We start from the raw sequence: 22,494 nt of genomic DNA on the forward strand, positions 1-22,494 counted from the left end.
TCGGTCATTGCGTGTGTGTACAGTGTGTGTGCGCGACTATGGATATAGCTTGTCAGCTTTGAAGACACCAGTAGATGGAGACAAAGGCAATACCAAACAAGGTCTCACCTTTGATTATGGAGGACCAAGCCTGCAATAATTAGATGTATTTAGATATCCCAAGTCAAATCACTGTGATAAAGCAATTCAGTCTCCGTGGAGACTGTACAGAACAAACAATGTTAGCTTTATATTGACAATTTTATTTATTCTGCATCTTTGGCAACATAGTCAGCGATCACATTTTAGTTACATATAAGCATCCACGGATTGCGAGAGACTGTATATATGCATTCCTTTCCTTTTAAATTACAATCAAAGTGCTTATAAAAGTGCATATTTACAGAGTGCTAAAAACGGATAGAAAACATGAAAATCTTTGGAATGGAAAACTGATATTAAAAAAGGCACTGCACACAAATCAGCAGCTTAAGAAGGTACTGCTGGGAAAAAAATTGCACCTGCACTCCTGACCACAAAGTTGTTGTGCCAACAAACCCTAACTTTCACTACATGCCAATCACTAGCTAGGTTTCCATCCAATTGGCAACAGATTTCCATGTGAATATTATAAAATCTGTATGAAAACAAAAAGGCACATTTTCTCACCACAGATGTGTTTCCATCAAACTGACTTGTTGCGGATTACATGCTGTGCGTGATGACCTTACTACATATAAAAAATATATTTGGATCTTAAACTCTCATGTCCAGAATAAAACAAATTAATGCGTTTCCATTGCATTTTCAACTCTACCGATGGTTTTGTCCAAAAACTGATGCGTTATATAGCAAACGTACCCACTCTGGTTTTGGCACGTGTGTGCTAGCTAACACCTGGCAGATCAGATACAGTGCGGGTATAGGCTAGCCTAGGCCTACATGATGAGATTATTATGGGTAAGATCGAGATTATTTGTCAAAACAGCAGCCAAGCATCAATCAGAATAAGACCCTCGAAATGTATTGGAAAGGAGCATCAAGCTTATCACGGTGCACTTTCACCCCCCTGTGAAGTTCATCATAACTTATTTCATCTGTAGCCTAATAAACTGCATGCTTTCCCGAGGCGTAGTGGGACGACCACACAACATATGATTTCGTGACCAAGTTTACCATATGATTGATGGTTATTATATCAATATTAGAACACAAAAAGCGTTTCTATCACCATTTCTCGCATAATTAATTGTACCGACACAAAAGTATCCCACCATGTTGAACAAAACTTGTCTGTCGAAATGTATGAAGTTGTACCAACATTTCTTCTTTCCATCAACCCGGTCATTTTCATGCATCAGGTAATTCATCCACATGAATTGGTTGGATGGAAACCTGGTTAAATGACCACCTCAGCTAGTAGAAGGGTGAGTCACACTCCCTATCCTTCAACCAGTAGCAGTGAACTGTAACTCGCTGAGGCTTCCCTCATACACAGTCATTACATCTCAAAGTGATGGTACATGCTCTCCACATATCCCAGAACCCTTTGCCAGTCTGGTCCTCCAGCCCTCAGCATCTCCTCCATGGTCTGTAAAACACATAGGACTTCAATACGGCAGCATCTCATTCACTATTGGGTTTTCATACAAGCATACAATGTTGAGACCAACACAGCTTCTGATTAACGGAGACTCGACTCACAAGTAATGTTGTGATTCCAACATTCTCTCCAGTCTTAAATGCCAGGCTGAGGTTCTCCCTCTATGGATAAAAGAAGTAGCACCATCTTTGACAGGCTAATCAATAGGTGTGTGTGCAATGCATTCAAGTGTGCTATGCATGTGTGTGTTACCCACCTTGCTGTCAGGGCTAAGGGTGCAGTAGGGGATGTGTGAGGGGAGGTAGGTGTGGTACAGAGCACAGAAGGCCAGACCATCTGCCCAGCTACTGCTGAAGTTAGTGATGTCAATATTCTGTAAATAGAGTGAGCGGGGGCAGAAAAAGGGTCAAGAAACTATCCTAATGAGCATTTACTGATTACATATGGAATGTTCAACATTCTCTTTACCTCAGAGTCTCCAAGCGTCCTTTCTCCTGACCCTGTTCAAAAACATCGTGTTACAGTACCTTGTAGCCCTGAGTGCGGTTCTGACACCAGCGCAGCAGAGAGTTCCTCTTGGAGCCGCCATGCCGGCGTAGCAGCAGACTGAAGCCATCCTGAGACCTGGTCTTAGAAGCCTTGTTAGGGGGCAGGTCTGTCAGGGCAGAGTTGTACTGGTTCAATGCTTCCTCCTGTATCCCTGTAAAACACACAAATGATAGTAGAATGTATTTTTCCTGCTACATTACTGATCACATGGTCATGGTAGTTCGAACGCACTGAAATGTGGTTGATTGGGGGAAAACAAACACACCTGTGTGAGTGCTGGACCAGCTGTCTTGCCTTTCTCTTCTTCCTCTGGTTTGGCTTTGGTTCTGAAATGAGAGAACATAGATAATATCTATTCATACGCTATTACATACTGTTCCATACGTTCCTTACATTTTATTGTTGTTCCTCAATATTTCAAAAACATGTGAAGACGTTAGTCGATCACAAAACACATGCTAACTATTGCAATGACGCCACCTGCTGGAATAGTAATGGTTATATATTTGCAGGGTTATGACACACAGACAAGCAGTTGAACCCCAAATTCTAAGTGGTCTACCTTGAATGTAGACCCAACTAGTGTGGCAGTATTGGACTGGGATGTTCCATTCTGTGCAGTGGGAGAGTCTGAAGACGCGGGTAGTCTGGAAAGGCTTCTGTGAAATCATGGAATGCCCTTTGATATTACTGGATGAACTCAACTCACACACACACTGATCAGAGAAGAACCATGTTGTTCAGCTCATTAGGGGTCAGACATGACAGCAAAGCGAACAATTGTTGAAACACTTTATTCTCAGCTTTCACCTTCAGTACTAGTAGTAAAATAAGATAACATGGTTCTTTACAAATCCATGTCCTCAAGTGTCTTGCCTGAACGTCACTTCCATTCCAACAACCGCTCAACCCCCCAGACAACGATTTGTCTGATTATGCAACTCTGTTCATGATTTACAAATTATGGCAGTCAAAAATCAGTCTGGATTTACAGTTGAAGTGGGAAGTCTACATACACTTAGGTTGGTGTCATTAAAACTCGTTTTTCAAGCACTCCAAATTTCTTGTTAACCTGTACTACTCTGGCGTTCCTCCAGCGGAACTCCTCCCACATTCCACTGAAAAGGCAGAGCGCGAAATTCAAAATATATTTTTTAGAAATATTTAACTTTCACACATTAACAAGTCCAATACAGCAAATGAAAGGTACACATCTTGTGAATCCAGCCAACATGTCCGATTAAGATATTTTACAGCGAAAACAGCACGTATATTTATGTTAGCTCACCACCAAATACAAAAAAGGACAGACATTTTTCACAGCACAGGTAGCATGCACAAAGCCAACCTAACTAACCAAGAACCAACCAAACTAACCAACAAACAAACTTCATCAGATGACAGTCTTATAACATGTTATTCAATAAATCTATGTTTTGTTCGAAAAATGTGCATATTTCAGGTATAAATCATAGTTTACATTGCAGCTACAATCAGAAATTGCACCGAAAGCAGCCATAATAATTACAGACACCAACGTCAAATACCAAAATACCCATCATAAAACATTTCTGAAAAATACATAGTGTACAGCAAATGAAAGACAGGCATCTTGTGATTCCAGACAATATTTCCGATTATTAAGTGTTTTACAGCGAAAACACAATATAGCGTTATATTAGCTTACCACAATAGCCAGAAACACAAGCCATTTCACAGCAGCAAAAGTTAGCGATCGTAACAAACCAGTAAAAGACAATTTTTGACTAACCTTGATAAGGTTCATCAGATGACAGTCCTATAACATCAGGTTATACATACACTTATGTTTTGTTCGAAAATGTGCATATTTAGAGCTGAAATCAGTGGTTATACATTGTGCTAACGTAGCTACTTTTTCCTACAAAGTCCAGATTTTTTTAGGACACTTCTTCTGACACACATATTCTGACCAAATAGCTATTCATAAACATAACTAAAAAATACATGTTGTATAGGAAATGATAGATAAACTAGTTCTTAATGCAATGTTAGAATTCTAAAAATAACTTCATTACGACATCCAGCTTAGGTATGGCGAGAGAGTACCCAAAAGCTGGGAGCAAACGACTAGTTCACATGTTCGACAGATATATGAAATAGCATCATAAAATGGGTCCTACTTTTGCTGATCTTCCATCAGAATGTTGTACAAGGTGTCCTTTGTCAAGAACAATCGTTGTTTGGATTTAGAACGTCCTTTTTCCCCTCTTGAATTAGCAAGCGCACTAGCCAAGTGGCGCAAAGCTCTCCTTTCTGAACAAAGGCACACAACGCAACACGCCTAACGTCCCGAATAAATTTCAAAAATCTAATAAAACTATATTGAAAAGACATACTTTACGATGATATTGTCACATGTATCAAATAAAATCAAAGCCGGAGATAGTAGTCGCCTATAACGAAAGCTTTTCAGAAGGCAATTCCAGGTCCAACCTCGCGCCTTCCTGAAAACAGGAAATGAGTGACACGTCATTCCAAGAGGATTAATTCCACTTCAGACCAAGATAAACACTTCATTTCTTCTCTCACAGCCTCTTGACATCCAGGGGAAGGTGTATGACGTGCATGTATACTAATACATATCATGCCCATTTATAGGCAGGACCTAGAAGAGGGCATCGATTTCAGATTTTCCACTTCCTGGTCAGGAAGTTTGTGCCAAATGAGTTCTGTTTTACTCACAGATATAATTCAAACGGTTTTAGAAACTAGAGTGTTTTATATCCAATAGTAATAATAATATGCATATTGTACGAGCAAGAATTGAGTACGAGCCCATTTAAATTGGGCACGTTTTTCCCCCAAAGTGAAAACAGCGCCCTCTGTCCGCAACAGGTTTTAACAAACTATAGTTTTGGCAAGTCGGTTAGGACATCTACTTTGTGCATGACAAGTCATTTTTCCAACAATTGTTTACAGACAGATTTCACTTATTATTCACTGCATCACAATTCCAGTGGGTCAGAAGTTTGCATATACTAAGTTGACTGTGCCTTTAAAACAGCTTGGAAAATGTCCGAAAATGTCATGACTTTAGAAGCTTCTGATGGGCATCATGAGTCAATTGGAGGTGTACATGTGGATGCATTTCAAGGCCTACCTTCAAACTCAGTGCCTCTTTGCTTGACATCATAGGAAAATCTAAAGAAAACAACCAAGACATCAGAAAAAGAAATGTAGATCTCCACAAATCTGGTTCATCCTTGGGAGCAATTTCCAAACGCAGTAAGGTACCACGTTCATCTGTACAAACAATAGTACGCAAGTATAAACACCATGGGACCCCGCAGCCGTCATACCGCTCAGGAAGGAGACGCGTTCTGTCTCCTAGAGATGAACATACTTGTGTGAAAAGTGCAAATCAATCCCAGAACAACAGGAAAACAAGGACCTTGTGAAGATGCTGGAGGAAACAGGTAAAAAAGTATCTATATCCACAGTAAAATGAGTCCTATATCGACATAACCTGAAAGGCAACTCAGCAAGGAAGAAGCCACTGTTCCAAAACAGCCAGAAAAAAAGCCAGACTATGGTTTGCTTGTAGAAGGATACCCAAATCGTTTGACCCAAGGTAAACAATTTTAAGGCAATGCTACCAAATACTAATTGAGTGTATGTAAACTTCTGTCCCACTGGGAATGTGATGAAAGAAATAAAAGCTGAAATAAATCATTCTCTAATATTATTCTGACATTTCACATTCCTAAAATAAAGTGGTGATCCTAACTTTCCTAAGACAGGGAATTTTTACTAGGATTAAATGTCAGGAATTGTGAAAAACTGAGTTTAAATGTATTTGGCTAAGGTGCATGTAAACTTCCGACTTCAACTGTAGCTAGAATAGCCAGCTATATAAAATCATGGACATTAACATTCATTACATTCATTTAAGTTCATGTATAGTTGAAATCCTTCAAACAGGTAGTCATCCTGGTACTCACCTTGACCTCTCCTGTGTGAGCATCCGCCGCGTATCCCTCACATCACACCCCTCCTCTCCACTCCTCTCCTCATTGGTCACCTTCATCAAGTACCGGTTGGCGACGACCTTAGTGTCCGTCCTAGCCTCTTCCACAACCACATTCTTATTCACTTCTTCCTGGCTCCTCTTCCCCATCTCTTCATCACCTCCTTGGCCCACACTGCTGATTCCCCTCTCCCTGCCCCGGTGGCTTCCCTCCTGGGGCTCAGGTGTGCTGATCTCCCCAGTGGTACACTCCTTGCCCTGGGTCTTGGCCTGTCCTGGCCCCTGGTTCTGGGTGAGGTTGGTCAGTCTCTGCCTGCTCTCCTTAAGCTCTCTTCTCAGGATGACCAGCTGCCCATCAGTCTCTTTCCATCTCTGCTGGGCAGCCGCCAGCTCTCGCTCTGTATCTTTCTGAGCCGTTCTGAGCACGCCCAGTTCCTCTTCGGCCTCGGCCCTCAGCCGGTCGGCTACCGCTACTGCCACCTGCAGGTCAGACTGAAACTGCTGCCACTCCCCTCTCTCAGTCTGCAGAAAGGAAGACAGTGCCAATTATCTACTATGAAGAACAATCCATAGGTTGAATTGGGTGTGTTAGGGCTGGGCTGAAACAAATATACACATGGTCAAAAGTATGTGAACACCTGCTCATCGAACATCTTATTCCAAAATTATGGGCATTAATATGGAGTCCCCTTTTTGCTGCCCTAACAGCCTCCACTCTTCTGGGAAGGCCTTCCACTAGATGTTGGAACATTGCTGCAGGGAGTTGCTTCCATTCACCCACAAGAGAGTTAGTTAGGTCTGGTTCGCACTCTGCGTTCCAATTCATCCCAAAGGTGTTCGATGGGGTTGAAGTCAGTGCTCCGGCTGGCCAGTCAAGTTCTTCCATACCGATCTCGACCAACCACTTCTGTATGGACCTCACTTTGTGCACGGGGGCATTGTAATGCTGGAACAGGAAACGGCCTTCCCCAAAATGTTGCCACAAAGTTGGAAGCACAGAAGTCTAGAATGTCATTCTATGCTGTTGCGTTAAAATTTCCCTCCATCTGAGTCAACTAATCACAACATTTTATGCAATGCTAGCTAGCTTTAGCTTTCAGTACTAGATTAATTCTCTGATTGGGTGGACAAGATGTCAGTTCAACCTGCAAGAGCTCTAATAAGTTGGAGGACACCCTCTGGAAGTTGTCATCATTACTGTGTAAGTCTATGGAAGGGGATGAGAATGATGAGCCTCCTAGGTTTTGTATTGGAGTCAATGTACCCAGAAGAGGACATAATCTAGCTGTCCTCCAGCTATACCATGGTGCTACCCTACAGAGTGCTGCTGAGGCTACTGTAGACCTTTGCAAAACTGTGTTTTAATCAATTATTTGGTGACGTGAATATATTTAGTATAGTTTTAACTAAAAAGGACAACTCCCCTTCCTCATCTGAGCAGTGGAGCCTCCTACATATAGTACCAGTCAAAAGTTTGGACACAAGGGTTTTTCTTAATTTTTACTATTTTGTACATTCGAGAATAGTGAAGACGTCAAAACTAGGAAATAACACAAATGGAATCATGTAGTAACCAGAAAGTGTTAACAAATCCAAATATATTTGAAATTTGAAATTCTTCAAAGGAGCCTTTGCCTTGATGACAGCTTTGCACACTCCAGGCATTCTCTCAAACAGCTTCATGAGGTAGTCACCTGGAATGCATTTCAATTAACAGGTGTGCCTTGTTAAAAGTTCATTTGTGGAATTAAGAAGGAATCTTTCCTTCTTAATGTGTTTGAGCCAATCAGTTGTGTTGTGACAAGGTAGGAGTGGTATACAAAAGATGGCCCTATTTGGTAAAAGACCAAGTCCATATTAGGGCAAGAACAGCTCAAATAAGCAAAGAGAAACAACAGTCCATCATTACTTTAAGACATGAAGGTCAGTCAATTCAAAACATTTCAAGAACTTTTAAAGTGCAGTCGCAAAAACAATTAAGTGCTATGATGAAACTGGCTCTCATGAGGACAGGAAAGGAAGACCCAGCGTTACCTCTGCTGCAGAGGATAAGTTCATTAGAGTTAACTGCACCTCAGATTGCAACCCAAATAAATGCTTCACAGTTCAAGTAACGGACACATCTCTACATCAACTGTTCAGAGACCGTGAATCAGGCCTTCATGGTCGAATTGCTGCAAAGAAACCACTACTAAATAACACCACTAAGAAGAAGAGACTTGGCTTGGGCCAAGAAACACGCACAACGGACATTAGACCGGTGGAAATCTGTCCTTTGATCTGATGAGTCCTATATATATACACACTTGAAGTCAGACGTTAACATACACTTAGGTTGGAGTCATTAAAACTTGTTGTTCAACCACTCCACAAATTTCTTCTTAACAAACTATAGTTTTGGCAAGTTGGTTAGGACATCTACTTTGTGCATGACAAGTCATTTTTCCAACAATTGTTTGTTTACAGACAGATTATTCCAATTCCAGTGAGTCAGAGGTTTACATACACTAAGTTGACTGTGCCTTTAAACACCTTGAAAAATTCCAGAAAATGATGACATGGCTTTAGAAGCGTCTGATAGGCGAAGTGACATAATTTGAGTCAATTGGAGGTGTACCTGTGGATGTATTTCAAGGCCTACCTTTAAACTCAGTGCCTCTTAGCTTGACATCATGGGAAAATCCAAAGAAAATCAGCCAAGACCTCAGAAAAAAGAATGTAGACCTCCACAAGTTTGGTTCATCATTGGGAGCAATTTCCAAATGCCTGAAGGTACCACGTTCATCTGTACAAACAATAGTACGCAAGTATAAAGTTGTGGCAAAATGGCTTATGGACAACAGCTTATGGACAACAAAGTCAAGGTATTGGAGTGTCCATCACAAAGCCCTGACCTCAAACCCTTAGAAAATGTGTGGGCAGAACTGAAAAAGCGTTTGCGAGCCAGGAGGCCTACAAACCTGACTCAGTTACACCTGCTCTGTCAGGAGGAATGGGCCAAAATTCACCCAACTTAGTGGGAAGCTTGTGGAAGGCTACGCGAAACATTTGACCCAAGTTAAACAATATAAAGGCAATGCTACCAAAGAATAATTGTGTATATAAACTTAATTTCCACTGGGAATGTGATGAAAGAAATAAAAACCGAAATAAATCATTCTCTATTATTTTGACATTTCACATTCTTAAAATAAAGTGGTGATCCTAACTGACCTAAGACAGGGAATTTTTACTCAGATTAAATGTCAGGAATTGTGAAAAACAGTTGAAATGTATTTGACTAAAGTGTACGTAAACTTCCGACTTCAACTGTGTGTGTATATACATATATATCCTCCTAATGTTGTGTCGCTTCAAGACCAGATTGATCTCAGTTTGTCTGTCAGAGTAGCCACTCATTTAGGTGGTATTAAAAAAAGATTCAGCTAATGTCTCCTGTCATGTAAATGACGTAAATGATGTAGAATTGCATGAAATGCATTTTTTAAAGGCAGATATTTTTCTAAGACTAAAATCAAAATCCCCATGTGTGGAAATCCTAAAAACGCCTCTGCTCAACTGTAGCCTACGCCACATTGCCAAAGATTTCTTAAATCAGGCCCTGTCTGCCAGCATCACATCATACACAGCACCTCTAGAGACTATACGATTTAAATGATTAAATGTCCATTTGGCCTTCATAAACTAACAGCTGGATGGGATGAGACAGAGGCAAGTCGTAGCAAGTTTAGAGGAGTGGATCTAGCGAAGCAAATGAGCCACATCGAGACCTGTGCAAACACGTTGCTGTAAACAGCCCTGGCCTCATTCAGGTGCACTGGCTCAGATCCACTAACGTGGAATGTGTGACTTGTTTACAGCTTTTACTCCAAAGGGGCTCACTGAGGTTATTGCTGAATTCCTAATGAATCAAACAAGTTCAACACAGGGAGAGGAACTCATACCACAGCAATGCAGCAGACTATCACATACAGTAAACTCACGAGAAAGGGTGGATACAAAAGATACCAATACCAGATTGCGACGCAAAGTGGCTTCGTCAACTAACATGCTAACCAAACTGGCCGCGCTGCGTGCGCAAGCATAGCAAAATAAACCAAACACAACCAAACAGCTTAAACGAGTATGCATAGCCAAGCCTTAAAATAGAACGGATCAACTCGATGCGAAGGAGATGTGTCGTGCTACATGAGGAAAATGGTGGGTACACCAGATACTGACTGGTTCTGATCCACGACCCTACTTTTTTTTATTTTATGCATATCTGTATTCCCAGTCATGTGAAATACGGTGTATTCGGAAAATATTCAGACCTCTTGACTTTATCCACATTTTATTACATTACAGCCTTATTATGAAACGGATTAAATTGTTTTTTCTCAATCTACACACAATACCGCATAATGACAAAGCAAAAACAGGTTGTTTTTAGAATGTTTGGCAAATGTACAAAAATAAAAACAACCATTCAGACCCTGTGCACAAGACTCAAAATTGAGCTCAGCTGCATCCTGTTTCCATTGATCATCCTTGAGATGTTTCTACAACTTGATTGGAGTCCACTTGTGGTAAATTCAATTGATTGGACATGATTTGGAAAGGCACACACCTGTCTATATAAGGTCCCACAGTTGACAGGGCATGTCAGAGGAAAAACCAAGCCATGAGGTCGAAGGGATTGTCCGTTGACCACCGAGACAGGATTGTGTCGAGGCACAGATCTGGGGAAGGGTACTAAAACATTTCTGCAACTTTAAAAAGGTACCCCAAGAAGACAGTGGCTTCCATCATTCTTAAAATGGAAGAAGTTTGGAATCACCAAGACTTTTACTAGAGCTGTCCGTCCGACCAAACTGAGCAATTGGGGAGAAGAGCCTTGGTCAGGGAGGTTGACCAAGAACCCGATGGCCACTGACAGAGCTCCAGAGTTCCTCTGGAGATGGGAGAACCTTTCAGAAGGACAACCATCTCTGCAGCACTCCACCAAATCAGGCCTTTATGGTAGAGTGGCCAGACAAAGGCCAATCCTCAGTAAAAGGCACATGATAGCCCACTTGGAGTTTGCCAAAAGGCACCTAAAGGACTCTCAGACCATGAGAAACAAGATTCTCTGGTCTGATGAAACCAAGATTGAACTTTTTGGCCTGAATGCCAAGCGTCACATCTGGAGGAAACCTAGCACCATCCCTACAGTGAAGCATGGTGGTGGCTGCATCATGCTGTGGGGATGTTTTTCAGCGGCAGGTACTGGGAGACTTGTCAGGATCGAGGGAAATATGAACGGAGCAAAGTATAGAGAGATCCTTGATTTAAAACCTGCTCCAGAGCGCTCAGGACCTCAGACTGTGGCGAAGGTTCTCCATCCAACAGGACAACGAACCTAAGCACACAGCCAAGCCAATGCAGGAGTTGCTTCGGGGCAAGTCTCTGAATGTCCTCGAGTGGCCCAGCCAGAGCCCGGACTTGAACATCACTGGAGAGACCTGAAAATAGCTGTACAGTGACGCTCCCATCCAACCTGACAGAGCTTGAGAGGATCTGCTAAGAAAAACTCCCCAAATACAGGTGTGCCAAGCTTGTAGCGTCATACCGAAGAAGACTCAAGTCTGTAATCGCTGCCAAGGGTGCTTCAACAAAGTACTGAGTAAAGGGTCTGAATACTTATGTAAATATGATGTTTTTTTATTTGTAATACATTTGCAAAAATGTGTCTGTCATTATGGGTATTGCTTGTAGATTGATGGGGAACATTTTATACTAAGGCTGTAACGTAACAACATTTTGAAAAAGTCAAGGGGTCAATACTTTCCGAAGGCACCGTACATATTAGGACCGAATGACTATTTCAATTGACTGATTTCCTTATAAAATCTTTGAAATTATTGCATGTTGTGTTTATCTCTTTTTTAACTTGCGTGTCACGAACGTGTCCGGTGGGGATAGACAAAAATCGGACGCAAGCGCGGAGCCGGTTTAGTCAGCGCGTTAACATACCAGTAAACTTCCGCCATGTTTTCTTCACATATTATTTTCTATTGAGTGCAGATGCAGGAGAGGAGACCAGGTGAGAACGCCACTACCGACAAACGTACACCCTGAGAGCATGCCCTAGCTCTGGACATGCACAAACACTGCCCTGTGGATAAAAGGTATAAACTAAAACAGAGGCTCTCAAGCAGAGTTGCTGAGCCAAAAGGTAAAATGATAAGGACCACTGAGAAAAGCTGTTGAGAGCAGCTGAAATACAGCACTATCCAGTTACCAAACATGCAACGGCACAAAGTAACATGCACAGATGGAATCAGTGCAGAATGGGTGTGTGAACATTGCAATGTGACCCCGCAGAGAAATGTGGGAGTGTGGAGGAGTTGCCTTGTTTGGTAATTAAATGAAGAATGGATAGAGACGCAGAGGAGACGAGACTGGAGCCAGCTCGTTTCCTCATCTGACCAGCGACTCTAGACCACAGCTGGGTTCTATTATGTCGTCATTGGACGGACACACACACGAGAGCATATTCTCTTTCACTCACACACCTCTCCTCGGTCTTTTCTCTTCCAACACAACCACAAAGTGAAGTTTACCGCTCTCTCTAACACAGTAAACTTTAGAGCACGGACAACCACTGAACAACCTGTTCTTACATTCTTTGATTCAAAGCCTCAGAGTTTAAACTGCCTTATGGCAGCAGACAAAGTGCTTTTTATTAGTACACATGATGCAACTCATAAATGCCAGATGGGAGACAAGAACACAATGGGAAACCATTAGACTAAACCACCCCGTCCTTTACTAGCCTATGATCTGCATCCTGCCTGTACAGCTAACTAACTGTCAGTGTGTCCAAATATGGCACGTCTTAGATGGGAAACAGGAGGGGGCACTCCTCACACAGAGAGATAACACTGTTGATTCTCCCTTCGACACACACATACTCCCTCTCGGGAATCCCTAGTGATCCCCCACAGGCACCGACTCGTATGCTCCGACATGCCGCATAGTCTCTCCAGGAGGGTTGTGGTTATTCCAGTTGTGTGTATACCTCAGCTGGTGTATGTGTGAGAGAGAAAGAGAACCATCCATCTGTCCCCAAGCCTCCATTCACTTCCACACCCAGACTCCCTAATGCATACTTGAGTCTGTTTCCCCACTCGCCGTGGGTTTTCTGCAACTTTCCACACTCACTTGGGTGTATTGAACAACCAGTTCCCATACACTCTGATGCTCATCAAGAGACCAGCTCAGTTCTTCAACAGCAGTCCCTACAAGGCCGGTGGATACACTCACCCACACTAGACACATCTAGATCAAAGACAGTGCTTCTATCCCCCCCACACACAGGATATCTAACTTCTCCCCAGCCGCAACCATTTATTTTGCATTGCAAATTTGACAACCTTCATTTGGCATGTAAACATATTCAACCTCAGTTTTCAGAGCCAAAACCAGCTCAATCCTGGAAATCTGCAGCACTGTCCATCTGGAACTGATCCCAGAGCAGATCTGAGAGCTATTTAATCCACGGGAAAAGATCAGCCCACCTACCCAACCACACGGACAGGCGCAATACAGGGAAAGAGACCGGGTGGATGGACGGGACATTGGTTTGGTGAGAAGGAGGAGTGGACGGAAAGGACAGGAAAGAGGGGCTAGACAGGGAAAACGAAGGGCAGAGGTGGGATCAGGAGGGAGCAACAGTTGTGAGGTCGTTTGAGTGTCTGTGCTGAGGGAGGGAGGGGTGGTGTGAGAAGTGACCCCTCAGATGTCCAGAGAGAAAGCGTGGAACAAGAGAGCGGAAAGAGAGTGCGAGACAGCGGGACGGGAGCGAGCGGCAAGAAAGCGCTGCACAGGAGCGTGAGAGAGCGGCACGGGAACAAGAGAGCGCAAGAGAGCAAGAGCGCGGCATGGGAGCAAGAGAACGCTCTCAGTCAAGTTCCTCTCGCTCCCACGACGCTTTCTCGCGTGAGAAAGCGCGAGCGAGCGGCGCGGGAAAGCGAGAGGGAGCGAGCGAGCGGCACGGGAAAGCGAGAGGGAGCGGCACGGGAAAGCGAGAGGGAGCGGCACGGGAAAGCGAGAGGGAGCGGCACGGGAAAGCGAGAGGGAGCGGCACGGGAAAGCGAGAGGGAGCGGCACGGGAAAGCGAGAGGGAGCGGCACGGGAAAGCGAGAGGGAGCGGCACGGGAAAGCGAGAGGGAGCGGCACGGGAAAGCGAGAGGGAGCGGCACGGGAAAGCGAGAGGGAGCGGCACGGGAAAGCGAGAGGGAGCGGCACGGGAAAGCGAGAGGGAGCGGCACGGGAAAGCGAGAGGGAGCGGCACGGGAGAGCGAGAGGGAGCGGCACGGGAGAGCGAGAGGGAGCGGCACGGGGGAGCGAGAGGGAGCGGCACGGGGGAGCGAGAGGGAGCGGCACGGGGGAGCGAGAGGGAGCGGCACGGGGGAGCGAGAGGGAGCGGCACGGGGGAGCGAGAGGGAGCGGCACGGGGGAGAGAGAGGGAGCGGCACGGGGGAGAGAGAGGGAGCGGCACGGGGGAGAGAGAGGGAGCGGCACGGGGGAGAGAGAGGGAGCGGCACGGGGGAGAGAGAGGGAGCGGCACGGGGGAGAGAGAGGGAGCGGCACGGGGGAGAGAGAGGGAGCGGCACGGGGGAGAGAGAGGGAGCGGCACGGGGGAGAGAGAGGGAGCGGCACGGGGAGAGAGAGGGAGCGGCACGGGGAGAGAGAGGGAGCGGCACGGGGGAGAGAGAGGGAGCGGCACGGGGGAGAGAGAGGGAGCGGCACGGGGGAGAGAGAGGGAGCGGCACGGGGGAGAGAGAGGGAGCGGCACGGGGGAGAGAGAGGGAGCGGCACGGGGGAGAGAGAGGGAGCGGCACGGGGGAGAGAGAGGGAGCGGCACGGGGGAGAGAGAGGGAGCGGCACGGGGGAGAGAGAGGGAGCGGCACGGGGGAGAGAGAGGGAGCGGCACGGGGGAGAGAGCGGGAAAGCGAGAGAAAAGCCAACTGACATTTTACTCATGAGGTACTGACCTGGTGCACACTCTACAACTACTGTGATTATTATTTGACCCTGCTGGTCATCTATGAACGTTTGTTCTTCAAAATGTTCAATGGCCATGTACTCTTATAATCTCCACCCGACACAGCCAGAAGAGGAGTTGTTCCTAGCCACCATGCCTCTACGTCTGCATTGCTTGCTGGCTTCTGTTTAACACTTTGTGACATCTGCTGATGTAAAAATGGCTTTATAAATACATTTGATTCAATAGTGTTTACCATTAGTTTTTATGACTACCTCATCTCTGTACCTCACACATACAATTATCAGTCGAGCAGTGAATTTCAAAGACAGATTCAACCACAAAGACCAGGGAGGTTTTCCAATGCCTCGCAAAGAAAAGCACACGTTGGTAGATGGGGTAAAAAAATAGACAATGAATATCCCTTTGAGCATGGTGAAGTTATTAACTACACTGTGGATGGTGGCCAAATATACACTGGAGTTGCTTACCAAGACGACATTGAATGTTCCTGCGACATTGAATGTTCCTGAGTGGCCTAGTTAGTTGACTTGAAAATCTATGGCAAGACATGAAAATAAATGGATGTCTAGCAATGATCTACAACAAACTTAACAGAGACTGAAAATTTTTATTTTATATGTGAAAATATTGTACAATCCAGGTGTGCAAAGCACTTACCCAGAAAGACTCACAGCTGAAATCACTGCCAAAGGTGAGCATAACATGTATTGACTCACTGGCGTGAATACTTATGTATATTAGATATTTCTGCATTTCATAAAATTTGCTAAAATGTCTAAAAACATGTCACTGTGTCCTTATCGGGTATTGTAAGTAGATGAGCAAGAAAATCAATTAAATCAATTTTGAATTCAGGCTGTAACACTACTAAATGTGGACTAAGCCAAGAGGTATGAATACTTTCTGAAGGCACTGTATGTATATACAGTATGTACAGTTTGTGTGTGCATAAAGGGGAGATCAAGATTATCTCAGAGCATTTTCTCCTTGACTTCTCAGGAGGGGTCTAGGACAGGAAGAGGCCATTTAGCAGGACTGCGTCTCCCAGAGGCCCTTGCTCTGTTTAATTTCTGGGTGGAGATGACAGGATTTCTTTTGTTGTTATCTCCTGAGCTAAGAGGTTACATACGGGAAACCCCAGCCGCAACCTCTACCTCTGGGATTGTGTCATTTCCTGTTTATGTTTCTAAACTTATTCACCAAAAACTCTCCCCAATACACCTCTCCAAGTACAATGAACAAAAATACAGTTTAAGTCGGAAGTTTACATACACTTAAGTTGGAGTCATTAAAACTCGTTTTTCAACCACTCCACACATTTCTTGTTAACAAACTATAGTTTTGGCAAGTCGGTTAGGACATCTACTTTGTGCATGACACAAGTCATTTTTCCAACTATTGTTTCCAGACAGATTATTTCACTGTATCACAATTCCAGTGGGTCAGAAGTTTACATACACTAAGTTGACTGTGCCTTTAAACAACTTGGAAAATTCCAGAAAATGTCATGGCTTTAGAAGCTTCTGATAGGCTAATTGACATAATTTGAGTCAATTGGAGGTGTACATGTGGATGTATTTCAAGGCCAACTTCAAACTCAGGGCCTCTTTGCTTGACATCATGGGAAAATCCCCAAAAATCAGCCAAGACATCAGAAAAAAATTGTAGACCTCCACAAGTTTGGTTCATCCTTGGGAGCAATTTCCAGACGCCTGAAGGTACCACGTTCATCTGTACAAACAATAGTACGCAAGTATAAACCCCATGGGACCACGCAGCCGTCATACCGCTCAGGAAGGAGACGCGTTCTGTCTCCTAGAGATGAATGTACTGTGGTGCGAAAAGTGAAAATCAATCCCAGAACAACAGCAAAGGGCCTTGTGAAGATGCTGGATGAAACAGGTACAAACCTATCTATATCCACAGTAAAACAAGTCCTATATCGACATAACCTGAATGGCCGCTCAGCAAGGAAGAAGCAACTGCTCCAAAACCGCCATAAAAAAAAGACTACGGTTCACACATGGGGACAAAGATTGTACTTTTTGGAGAAATGTCCTCTGGTCTGATTAAACCCCAAAAAATGGTTTGGCCATAACGATCCGGAAAAAGGGGGACTGACCTAAGACAGGACATTTTTACTAGGATTAAATGTCAGGAATTGTGAAAAACTGAGTTTAAATGTATTTGGCTAAGGTGTATGTAAACTTCCGACTTCAACTGTAAATGCAAAATGTAAAGTGTTGGTCCCATGTTTCCTGAGCTGAAATAAAAGATCCCAGAAATGTTCAATATGCACAAAGAGCTTATTTCTCTAAAATGTTGTGCACACATTTTTTATATCCCTGTCAGTGAGCATTTCTCCTTTGCCAAGATAATCCATTCACCTTACAGGTGTGGCATATGAAGATTCTGATTAAACAGCATGATCATTACACAGGTGCACCTTGTGTGTGGCACAATTAAAGACCACGCTAAAATGTGCAGTTTTGTCAAACACCACAATGCCACAGATGTCTCAAGTTGAGGGAGTATGCAATTGGCATGCTGACTGCAGGAATGTCCACCAGAGTTGTTGCCAGAAAATGTAATGTTAATTTCTCTACCATAAGCCACCTCCAATGTCATTTCAGATAATTTGGCAGTACGTCCAACCAGCCACACAAGCGCAGACCACGTGTTTGGCGTTGTGTGGGCAAGCAGTTCGCTGATGTCAATGTTGTGAACAGAGTGCCCCATGGTGGCGGTGGGGTTACAGTATGGGCAGGCATAAACTACGGACAATGAACACAATTGCATTTTATCGATGGCAATTTGAATGCCCAAAAATACAGTGACATGATCCATTGAGAGGACAATTGTGCATATCTATACTCCCAGTCATGTGAAATCCATAGATTAGGGCCTAAAGAATGAATTTATTTCAATTGACTGATTTCCTTAAATCAGTAAAATCAATGAAATTGTTGCATGTTGCATTTATATTTTTATTCAGTATACTTAGACAAATGCTAAATAAAGAATAGTAGCAACACCTAAAACAAAGTAGTTGTCCAACCTAAAAACCCACATGGGCTTCATTCTTAGATTAAAGGAAGGGAATCTGTCATGTTCCATTGTCTGAGTTTGTAGCAATGATGACCCTCGCTCCACATCTGTTTGTGCTTTAGCCAACTCTTCTCTGCAGCGTTCCTTTGTTGTCATGCCAAAGGTAGTCCATGGCATGACAACAATAGTTAGAAGAGTTGGCTAAAGCACAAGTCGATCTGGGACTAGGCTAAAGCTGAAGGGTTACAGTATGTATAATCTGTTTCCTGATTTGGAAACAGGTCAGTTCATTGTTTACTGGAATGTCTTGTTAATATTTCTCACCTGCATGGTCTCCCTCAGACTCTGGACCTCTACGGTCAACTTCTGACGTTCCACCAGCAGATGCTTCAATACATCTAATAGATGGGGAGTGAGAAAAAGAAAGTGAGAGAGAGGAGAAGAGAAAAATATGTGTTTGTTCAGAGGTATGAGATCGTGCATTTCAGAAATATGGCATTGTGGGATTATTTTAGGCATTGCTAGAAAGAGGGTCTGTTAATGTCTACGTACAGTATGTGCTGCTCTTACCCACGCTGCTCAGTGCAGCATACTGACTGGGGCTGAGACCCAGTGCTGACCTCCACTCCTCCACCAGTCTCTCCAGCTCTCCCTGGTTGTCTGCCGTCCTATGGACCTCCAGCATGGATGTGCTCAGCCCACTGTCCTTTTCCTTCCAGCTATGCTCAGAGGCGCTGACCGGGCCGGCTGAAAACAAGGGGCTATCCAGAGATGGAGGACTCTTGGTGGGGCTAATCGTTGAGCTATTCCCCTGGGATACAGGACTCCTGGGAGTAGAGCAGGTGGGGCCTCCATTAAGCCCCATCACAACCCGCCTTTCAGGCGCTGCTGCATCACTTCCTGTCTTGCACTGCAGGGAGATAAACCCAGGACCAATCACAGAGTAGCCTGGGCTGACAGGCAGGGAGGGTAGTAGTCTCTTCCCACTTAGGGCTGGAGCTGGGGCCGGAGTTGTGGCTGGGACCGGCTGGCCTGGTGTAGAGGGTGTGATCTGAGTGAGAGCAGGCAGGGTGGAGGTCACTGGAGAAGTAGGGGGGGTGTGAAACACATCCAAGTTGGGCCCTGGAGAGAATAAGAGCAACAACGCAAAAGTGTGAGTAAGAGACACAGCCAACGAGAGTGTGAGAGATTGAGTGCAGTGGTCACTGTTTGGGCATGTATTGTGTGATGGCATGCAAAGCTGCCAGGATGACTAATCCAGACCATCAACCCCCCACAATACTCAGGCTGTCATTCTCAGGATGAATGGGCCATTGCTTGTCAGGAGACACACATTCCTCTGCTCTGTGCTGCTGATCTATACCACCACTGACCCTAAGTCCTCCTTTGTCCTTGGTTTAAACAGATATTCTCTAAGCTTAATGGATATCATTCCTGATAGAGTTCAACAATACAAGTTATGGAAAGTGATGCATCATAATCAGGTCAATCTAACCCACAGCAAATTCAGTGACTGGCCGTAACTTCCCACTTCACCCGCTGCCTTCTATTCACCCATTCCAAGCCATAATGTGTGTGTCCGCCAGCATTAGGCTTACCATGATTAATCCATTTCAGTTGTGCTGAGCCGGGGAATTCTGCAGATTCATCACAGCTTGGGTAGCAAAGCCTGACAAATCGCAAGGGGACGCGAGGAGAATGACCACCGAGCAACACACACACAGGAACCAAGCCAAGATTCCTACCCCCTGACCCACACACTCTGGAGATTGGGGAACACAAATGGAGAGATGGATCCAGTCTCTCCTCACTCCCTCTTGTCTCATTCCTTCTCTCTATTAATGCCTCTCTCTGTCCATCCCCATTCGGTCTTTTCACCATTGACTAAAAGCTGAAATAGGTATGTGAGCATCCCTCCGGGTATGCTGTCTGTTCTCTGAAGGAAGAGTCAAAATACTTCAGAGACAGCTGTTCAGCACATCAGGAGGGTTGACAGGTTAAGTGAGGAGTGAGTGTGTGTGTGTGTGTGTGTGTGTGTGTGTGGAGGGGGGGGGGGGGGCAGAGGGTACCTGTGGGTCCATGGCAGTCCTTGCTGGAGAAGTTACCCATGATGCAGTGGGAAAGTAGACAACACACCAGTGGCTCTGGCCTTTATTGGCTCTCTCTGTCTGGACAGAGCTGAGGCTGCAGAGGAGACCTGCACAACAAATCAGTACGATTAATCATCTCTAATTTGGCACCGCACAATTACGTAATGTTCCACAAGGGAAATGATGCACCAATGAATAACATCCCGCACACAGCAATTCTCGAAGCCCCTCGATATAGATTGGTGAGACACCAATCTATATTAAAAGTGATTAGAGAAGTATGCCCAGTGAGAGAGAGAGGACATGAGTGTACATCCAGACTAAACATTAGATAGACATCTTAGTTCTGCACCATGTTCACTTGAATTGTTCACCACCTTCGGGGAAAAACAAAAAGTCTGCAACAAACCAAAGCACAGTTTAGTGAGGGATAAAACAGATGACAATAGAATCCCACAACTCCATTTTAGTAACTTTAATAAAACAGTGCCCGTATCATGAATTTGGTCGTCTAATCTGTCAGTGAGATCTGTCCAAAGCGTGCCAATACGTGACTGAGGATCTGGCGGTTCTCAACTTTAATTATTCTCATTTGTAGCCGACTAATGACGGAGATCATTCAAACCTCAGTGGCTTTGGGCGTTTGCATTGATCTCCCATGTTAAATATACACGCAAGACCATTCCAATATCTAAATTGGATGATTGATAGCCAAACGAAGTTGAATTCATGTAGCCCTAGAGTTACAGAACCGCACCTTCCCCTAAAATGAATTTATAGGCGCAACTCAGTCGTCCCATCAAAAATACTAAAACTCAACTTATATATTTATACAAGGAAGGAGAAGAGAAAACATTTCGTTTTTCTACCAACACGAAACCCGTCACAAAGAAATGTGAAAGTTGGCTGAGACATACGTCTTTCTATCCAAACAGCGACGCATTTATCAAGCTTTATAATCAGAGTAAAAATAAACTGTAGGCCTACACACCCTTTAAACTTTAAGGTATAATTATTTATTTGTAACCCTTTCTTTTCCTCCTCGTGCAAATATAATCAATTGTATCTCCTCCTCACCTACCTTCCCGCTGTAGCCTACCGCGCACTGGATCTGTCCTCTTTGTCAATGAGTGCGTACCACGAAAGAGGATGAAGTAGCCAAACGCACAAACTCCGCTTGTTCAAGGTGAAGTAGACCTATACACTCTTGTTTCTCTCATGAGAACCCCCAATATGTAATGTGACAAGTATTTTTTAACAGAACTTTAACAGAACAGAGCATCTTCATCAACTTTGTCTAACTTTCATCCATTCTGCTCCGATACAGTAAGCTCTCAGTTCTGGCCATGGCCACTAGGAGCATAATTGCGCTCTTCTATTTGCATGCAATAGTGATTGGTCATTCGCGAACGGATCTTTTTGGTTAACGCAGGGAAAAGAATAGCATCGGTGAAAGAGCCGTTAATTTGGCTCCCTGATTTGCATACTGCTACTACTTATTAGATGGCCTGCAAAAAAATAGGAACTACATTTTTTATGCACAACATCGACCAGATTGACAGCTCTCCATCCCCACTATTTATTGTCTGCAGTGAGAATTCACTGTCTTTCGATAATTATTTTGTCATTTATCTGCAGAAAAACGTTGTTTTGAGCTCAAAAAGCAGTAGTAGCAGTATGCAAATCAGGAAGCCAAATTAACGGCCCTTTCACCGATGCTATTCTTTTCCCTGCGTTCACCAAAAAGATCCGTTCGCGAACGACCAATTGCAGGCCATCTAATAATTTGGCCAGGTAAAATTGTATTTGAACAACCATTTCACGATCTGACATAATGGTAGCCTACCTTTTGAGCTTTACATTAAAGATGTTTAAAAAAAAATCATGGTTCTAGGTAGATTTTTAAAGGGAAACTTACTGCTAGACACAATGTAGGGTGTTTTTCCAGTTTCCCTGCATAATTCTGATTGATGAGAGGGTGTTTCAGACATAATTATGCACTACAGCTGTGTTTTAGAATTTGAGCCGGTAGAGTTCAATCAATGACGTCATTGGTTGATTGATCCTGCTGTCAGATCTAAAACTCAATGGTCATGTTTTGTAGCAATTATTGTGTCTTTGTGTTTCGCAGATCGCACGATCACGCTAGCAGAGAGTAGATATGGTTTTCCTTGTTCAATAG

The 22,494-nt window shown here is 44.0% G+C and overlaps 1 protein-coding gene across 2 annotated transcripts; it reads right to left on the reverse strand.

Moving 5' to 3' along the window:
- Positions 1-221: 221 nt before the first annotated feature.
- On the reverse strand, positions 222-22,279 carry LOC129812686 (cytospin-A-like). Of its 2 annotated transcripts, none has more exons than XM_055864459.1 (11): positions 22,231-22,279; positions 20,292-20,419; positions 18,793-19,344; positions 18,547-18,620; positions 6,115-6,662; positions 2,694-2,790; positions 2,397-2,457; positions 2,110-2,282; positions 1,839-1,955; positions 1,684-1,743; positions 222-1,570 (listed from the first exon to the last, which is right to left on the reverse strand). In XM_055864459.1, the coding sequence occupies exons 2-11, from the start codon at positions 20,329-20,331 to the stop codon at positions 1,481-1,483; spliced, it is 1,812 nt and encodes a 603-aa protein (XP_055720434.1). In that variant the 5' UTR covers positions 20,332-20,419; positions 22,231-22,279; the 3' UTR covers positions 222-1,480. The 2 variants fall into 2 exon arrangements, with proteins under 2 accessions (XP_055720434.1, XP_055720433.1); XM_055864458.1 differs by lacking the exon at positions 22,231-22,279 and adding an exon at positions 21,394-21,572.
- Positions 22,280-22,494: the final 215 nt, after the last annotated feature.

This window comes from Salvelinus fontinalis, chromosome 16, assembly GCF_029448725.1.
Source record: "Salvelinus fontinalis isolate EN_2023a chromosome 16, ASM2944872v1, whole genome shotgun sequence".
NCBI classification, from domain to species: domain Eukaryota; kingdom Metazoa; phylum Chordata; class Actinopteri; order Salmoniformes; family Salmonidae; genus Salvelinus; species Salvelinus fontinalis.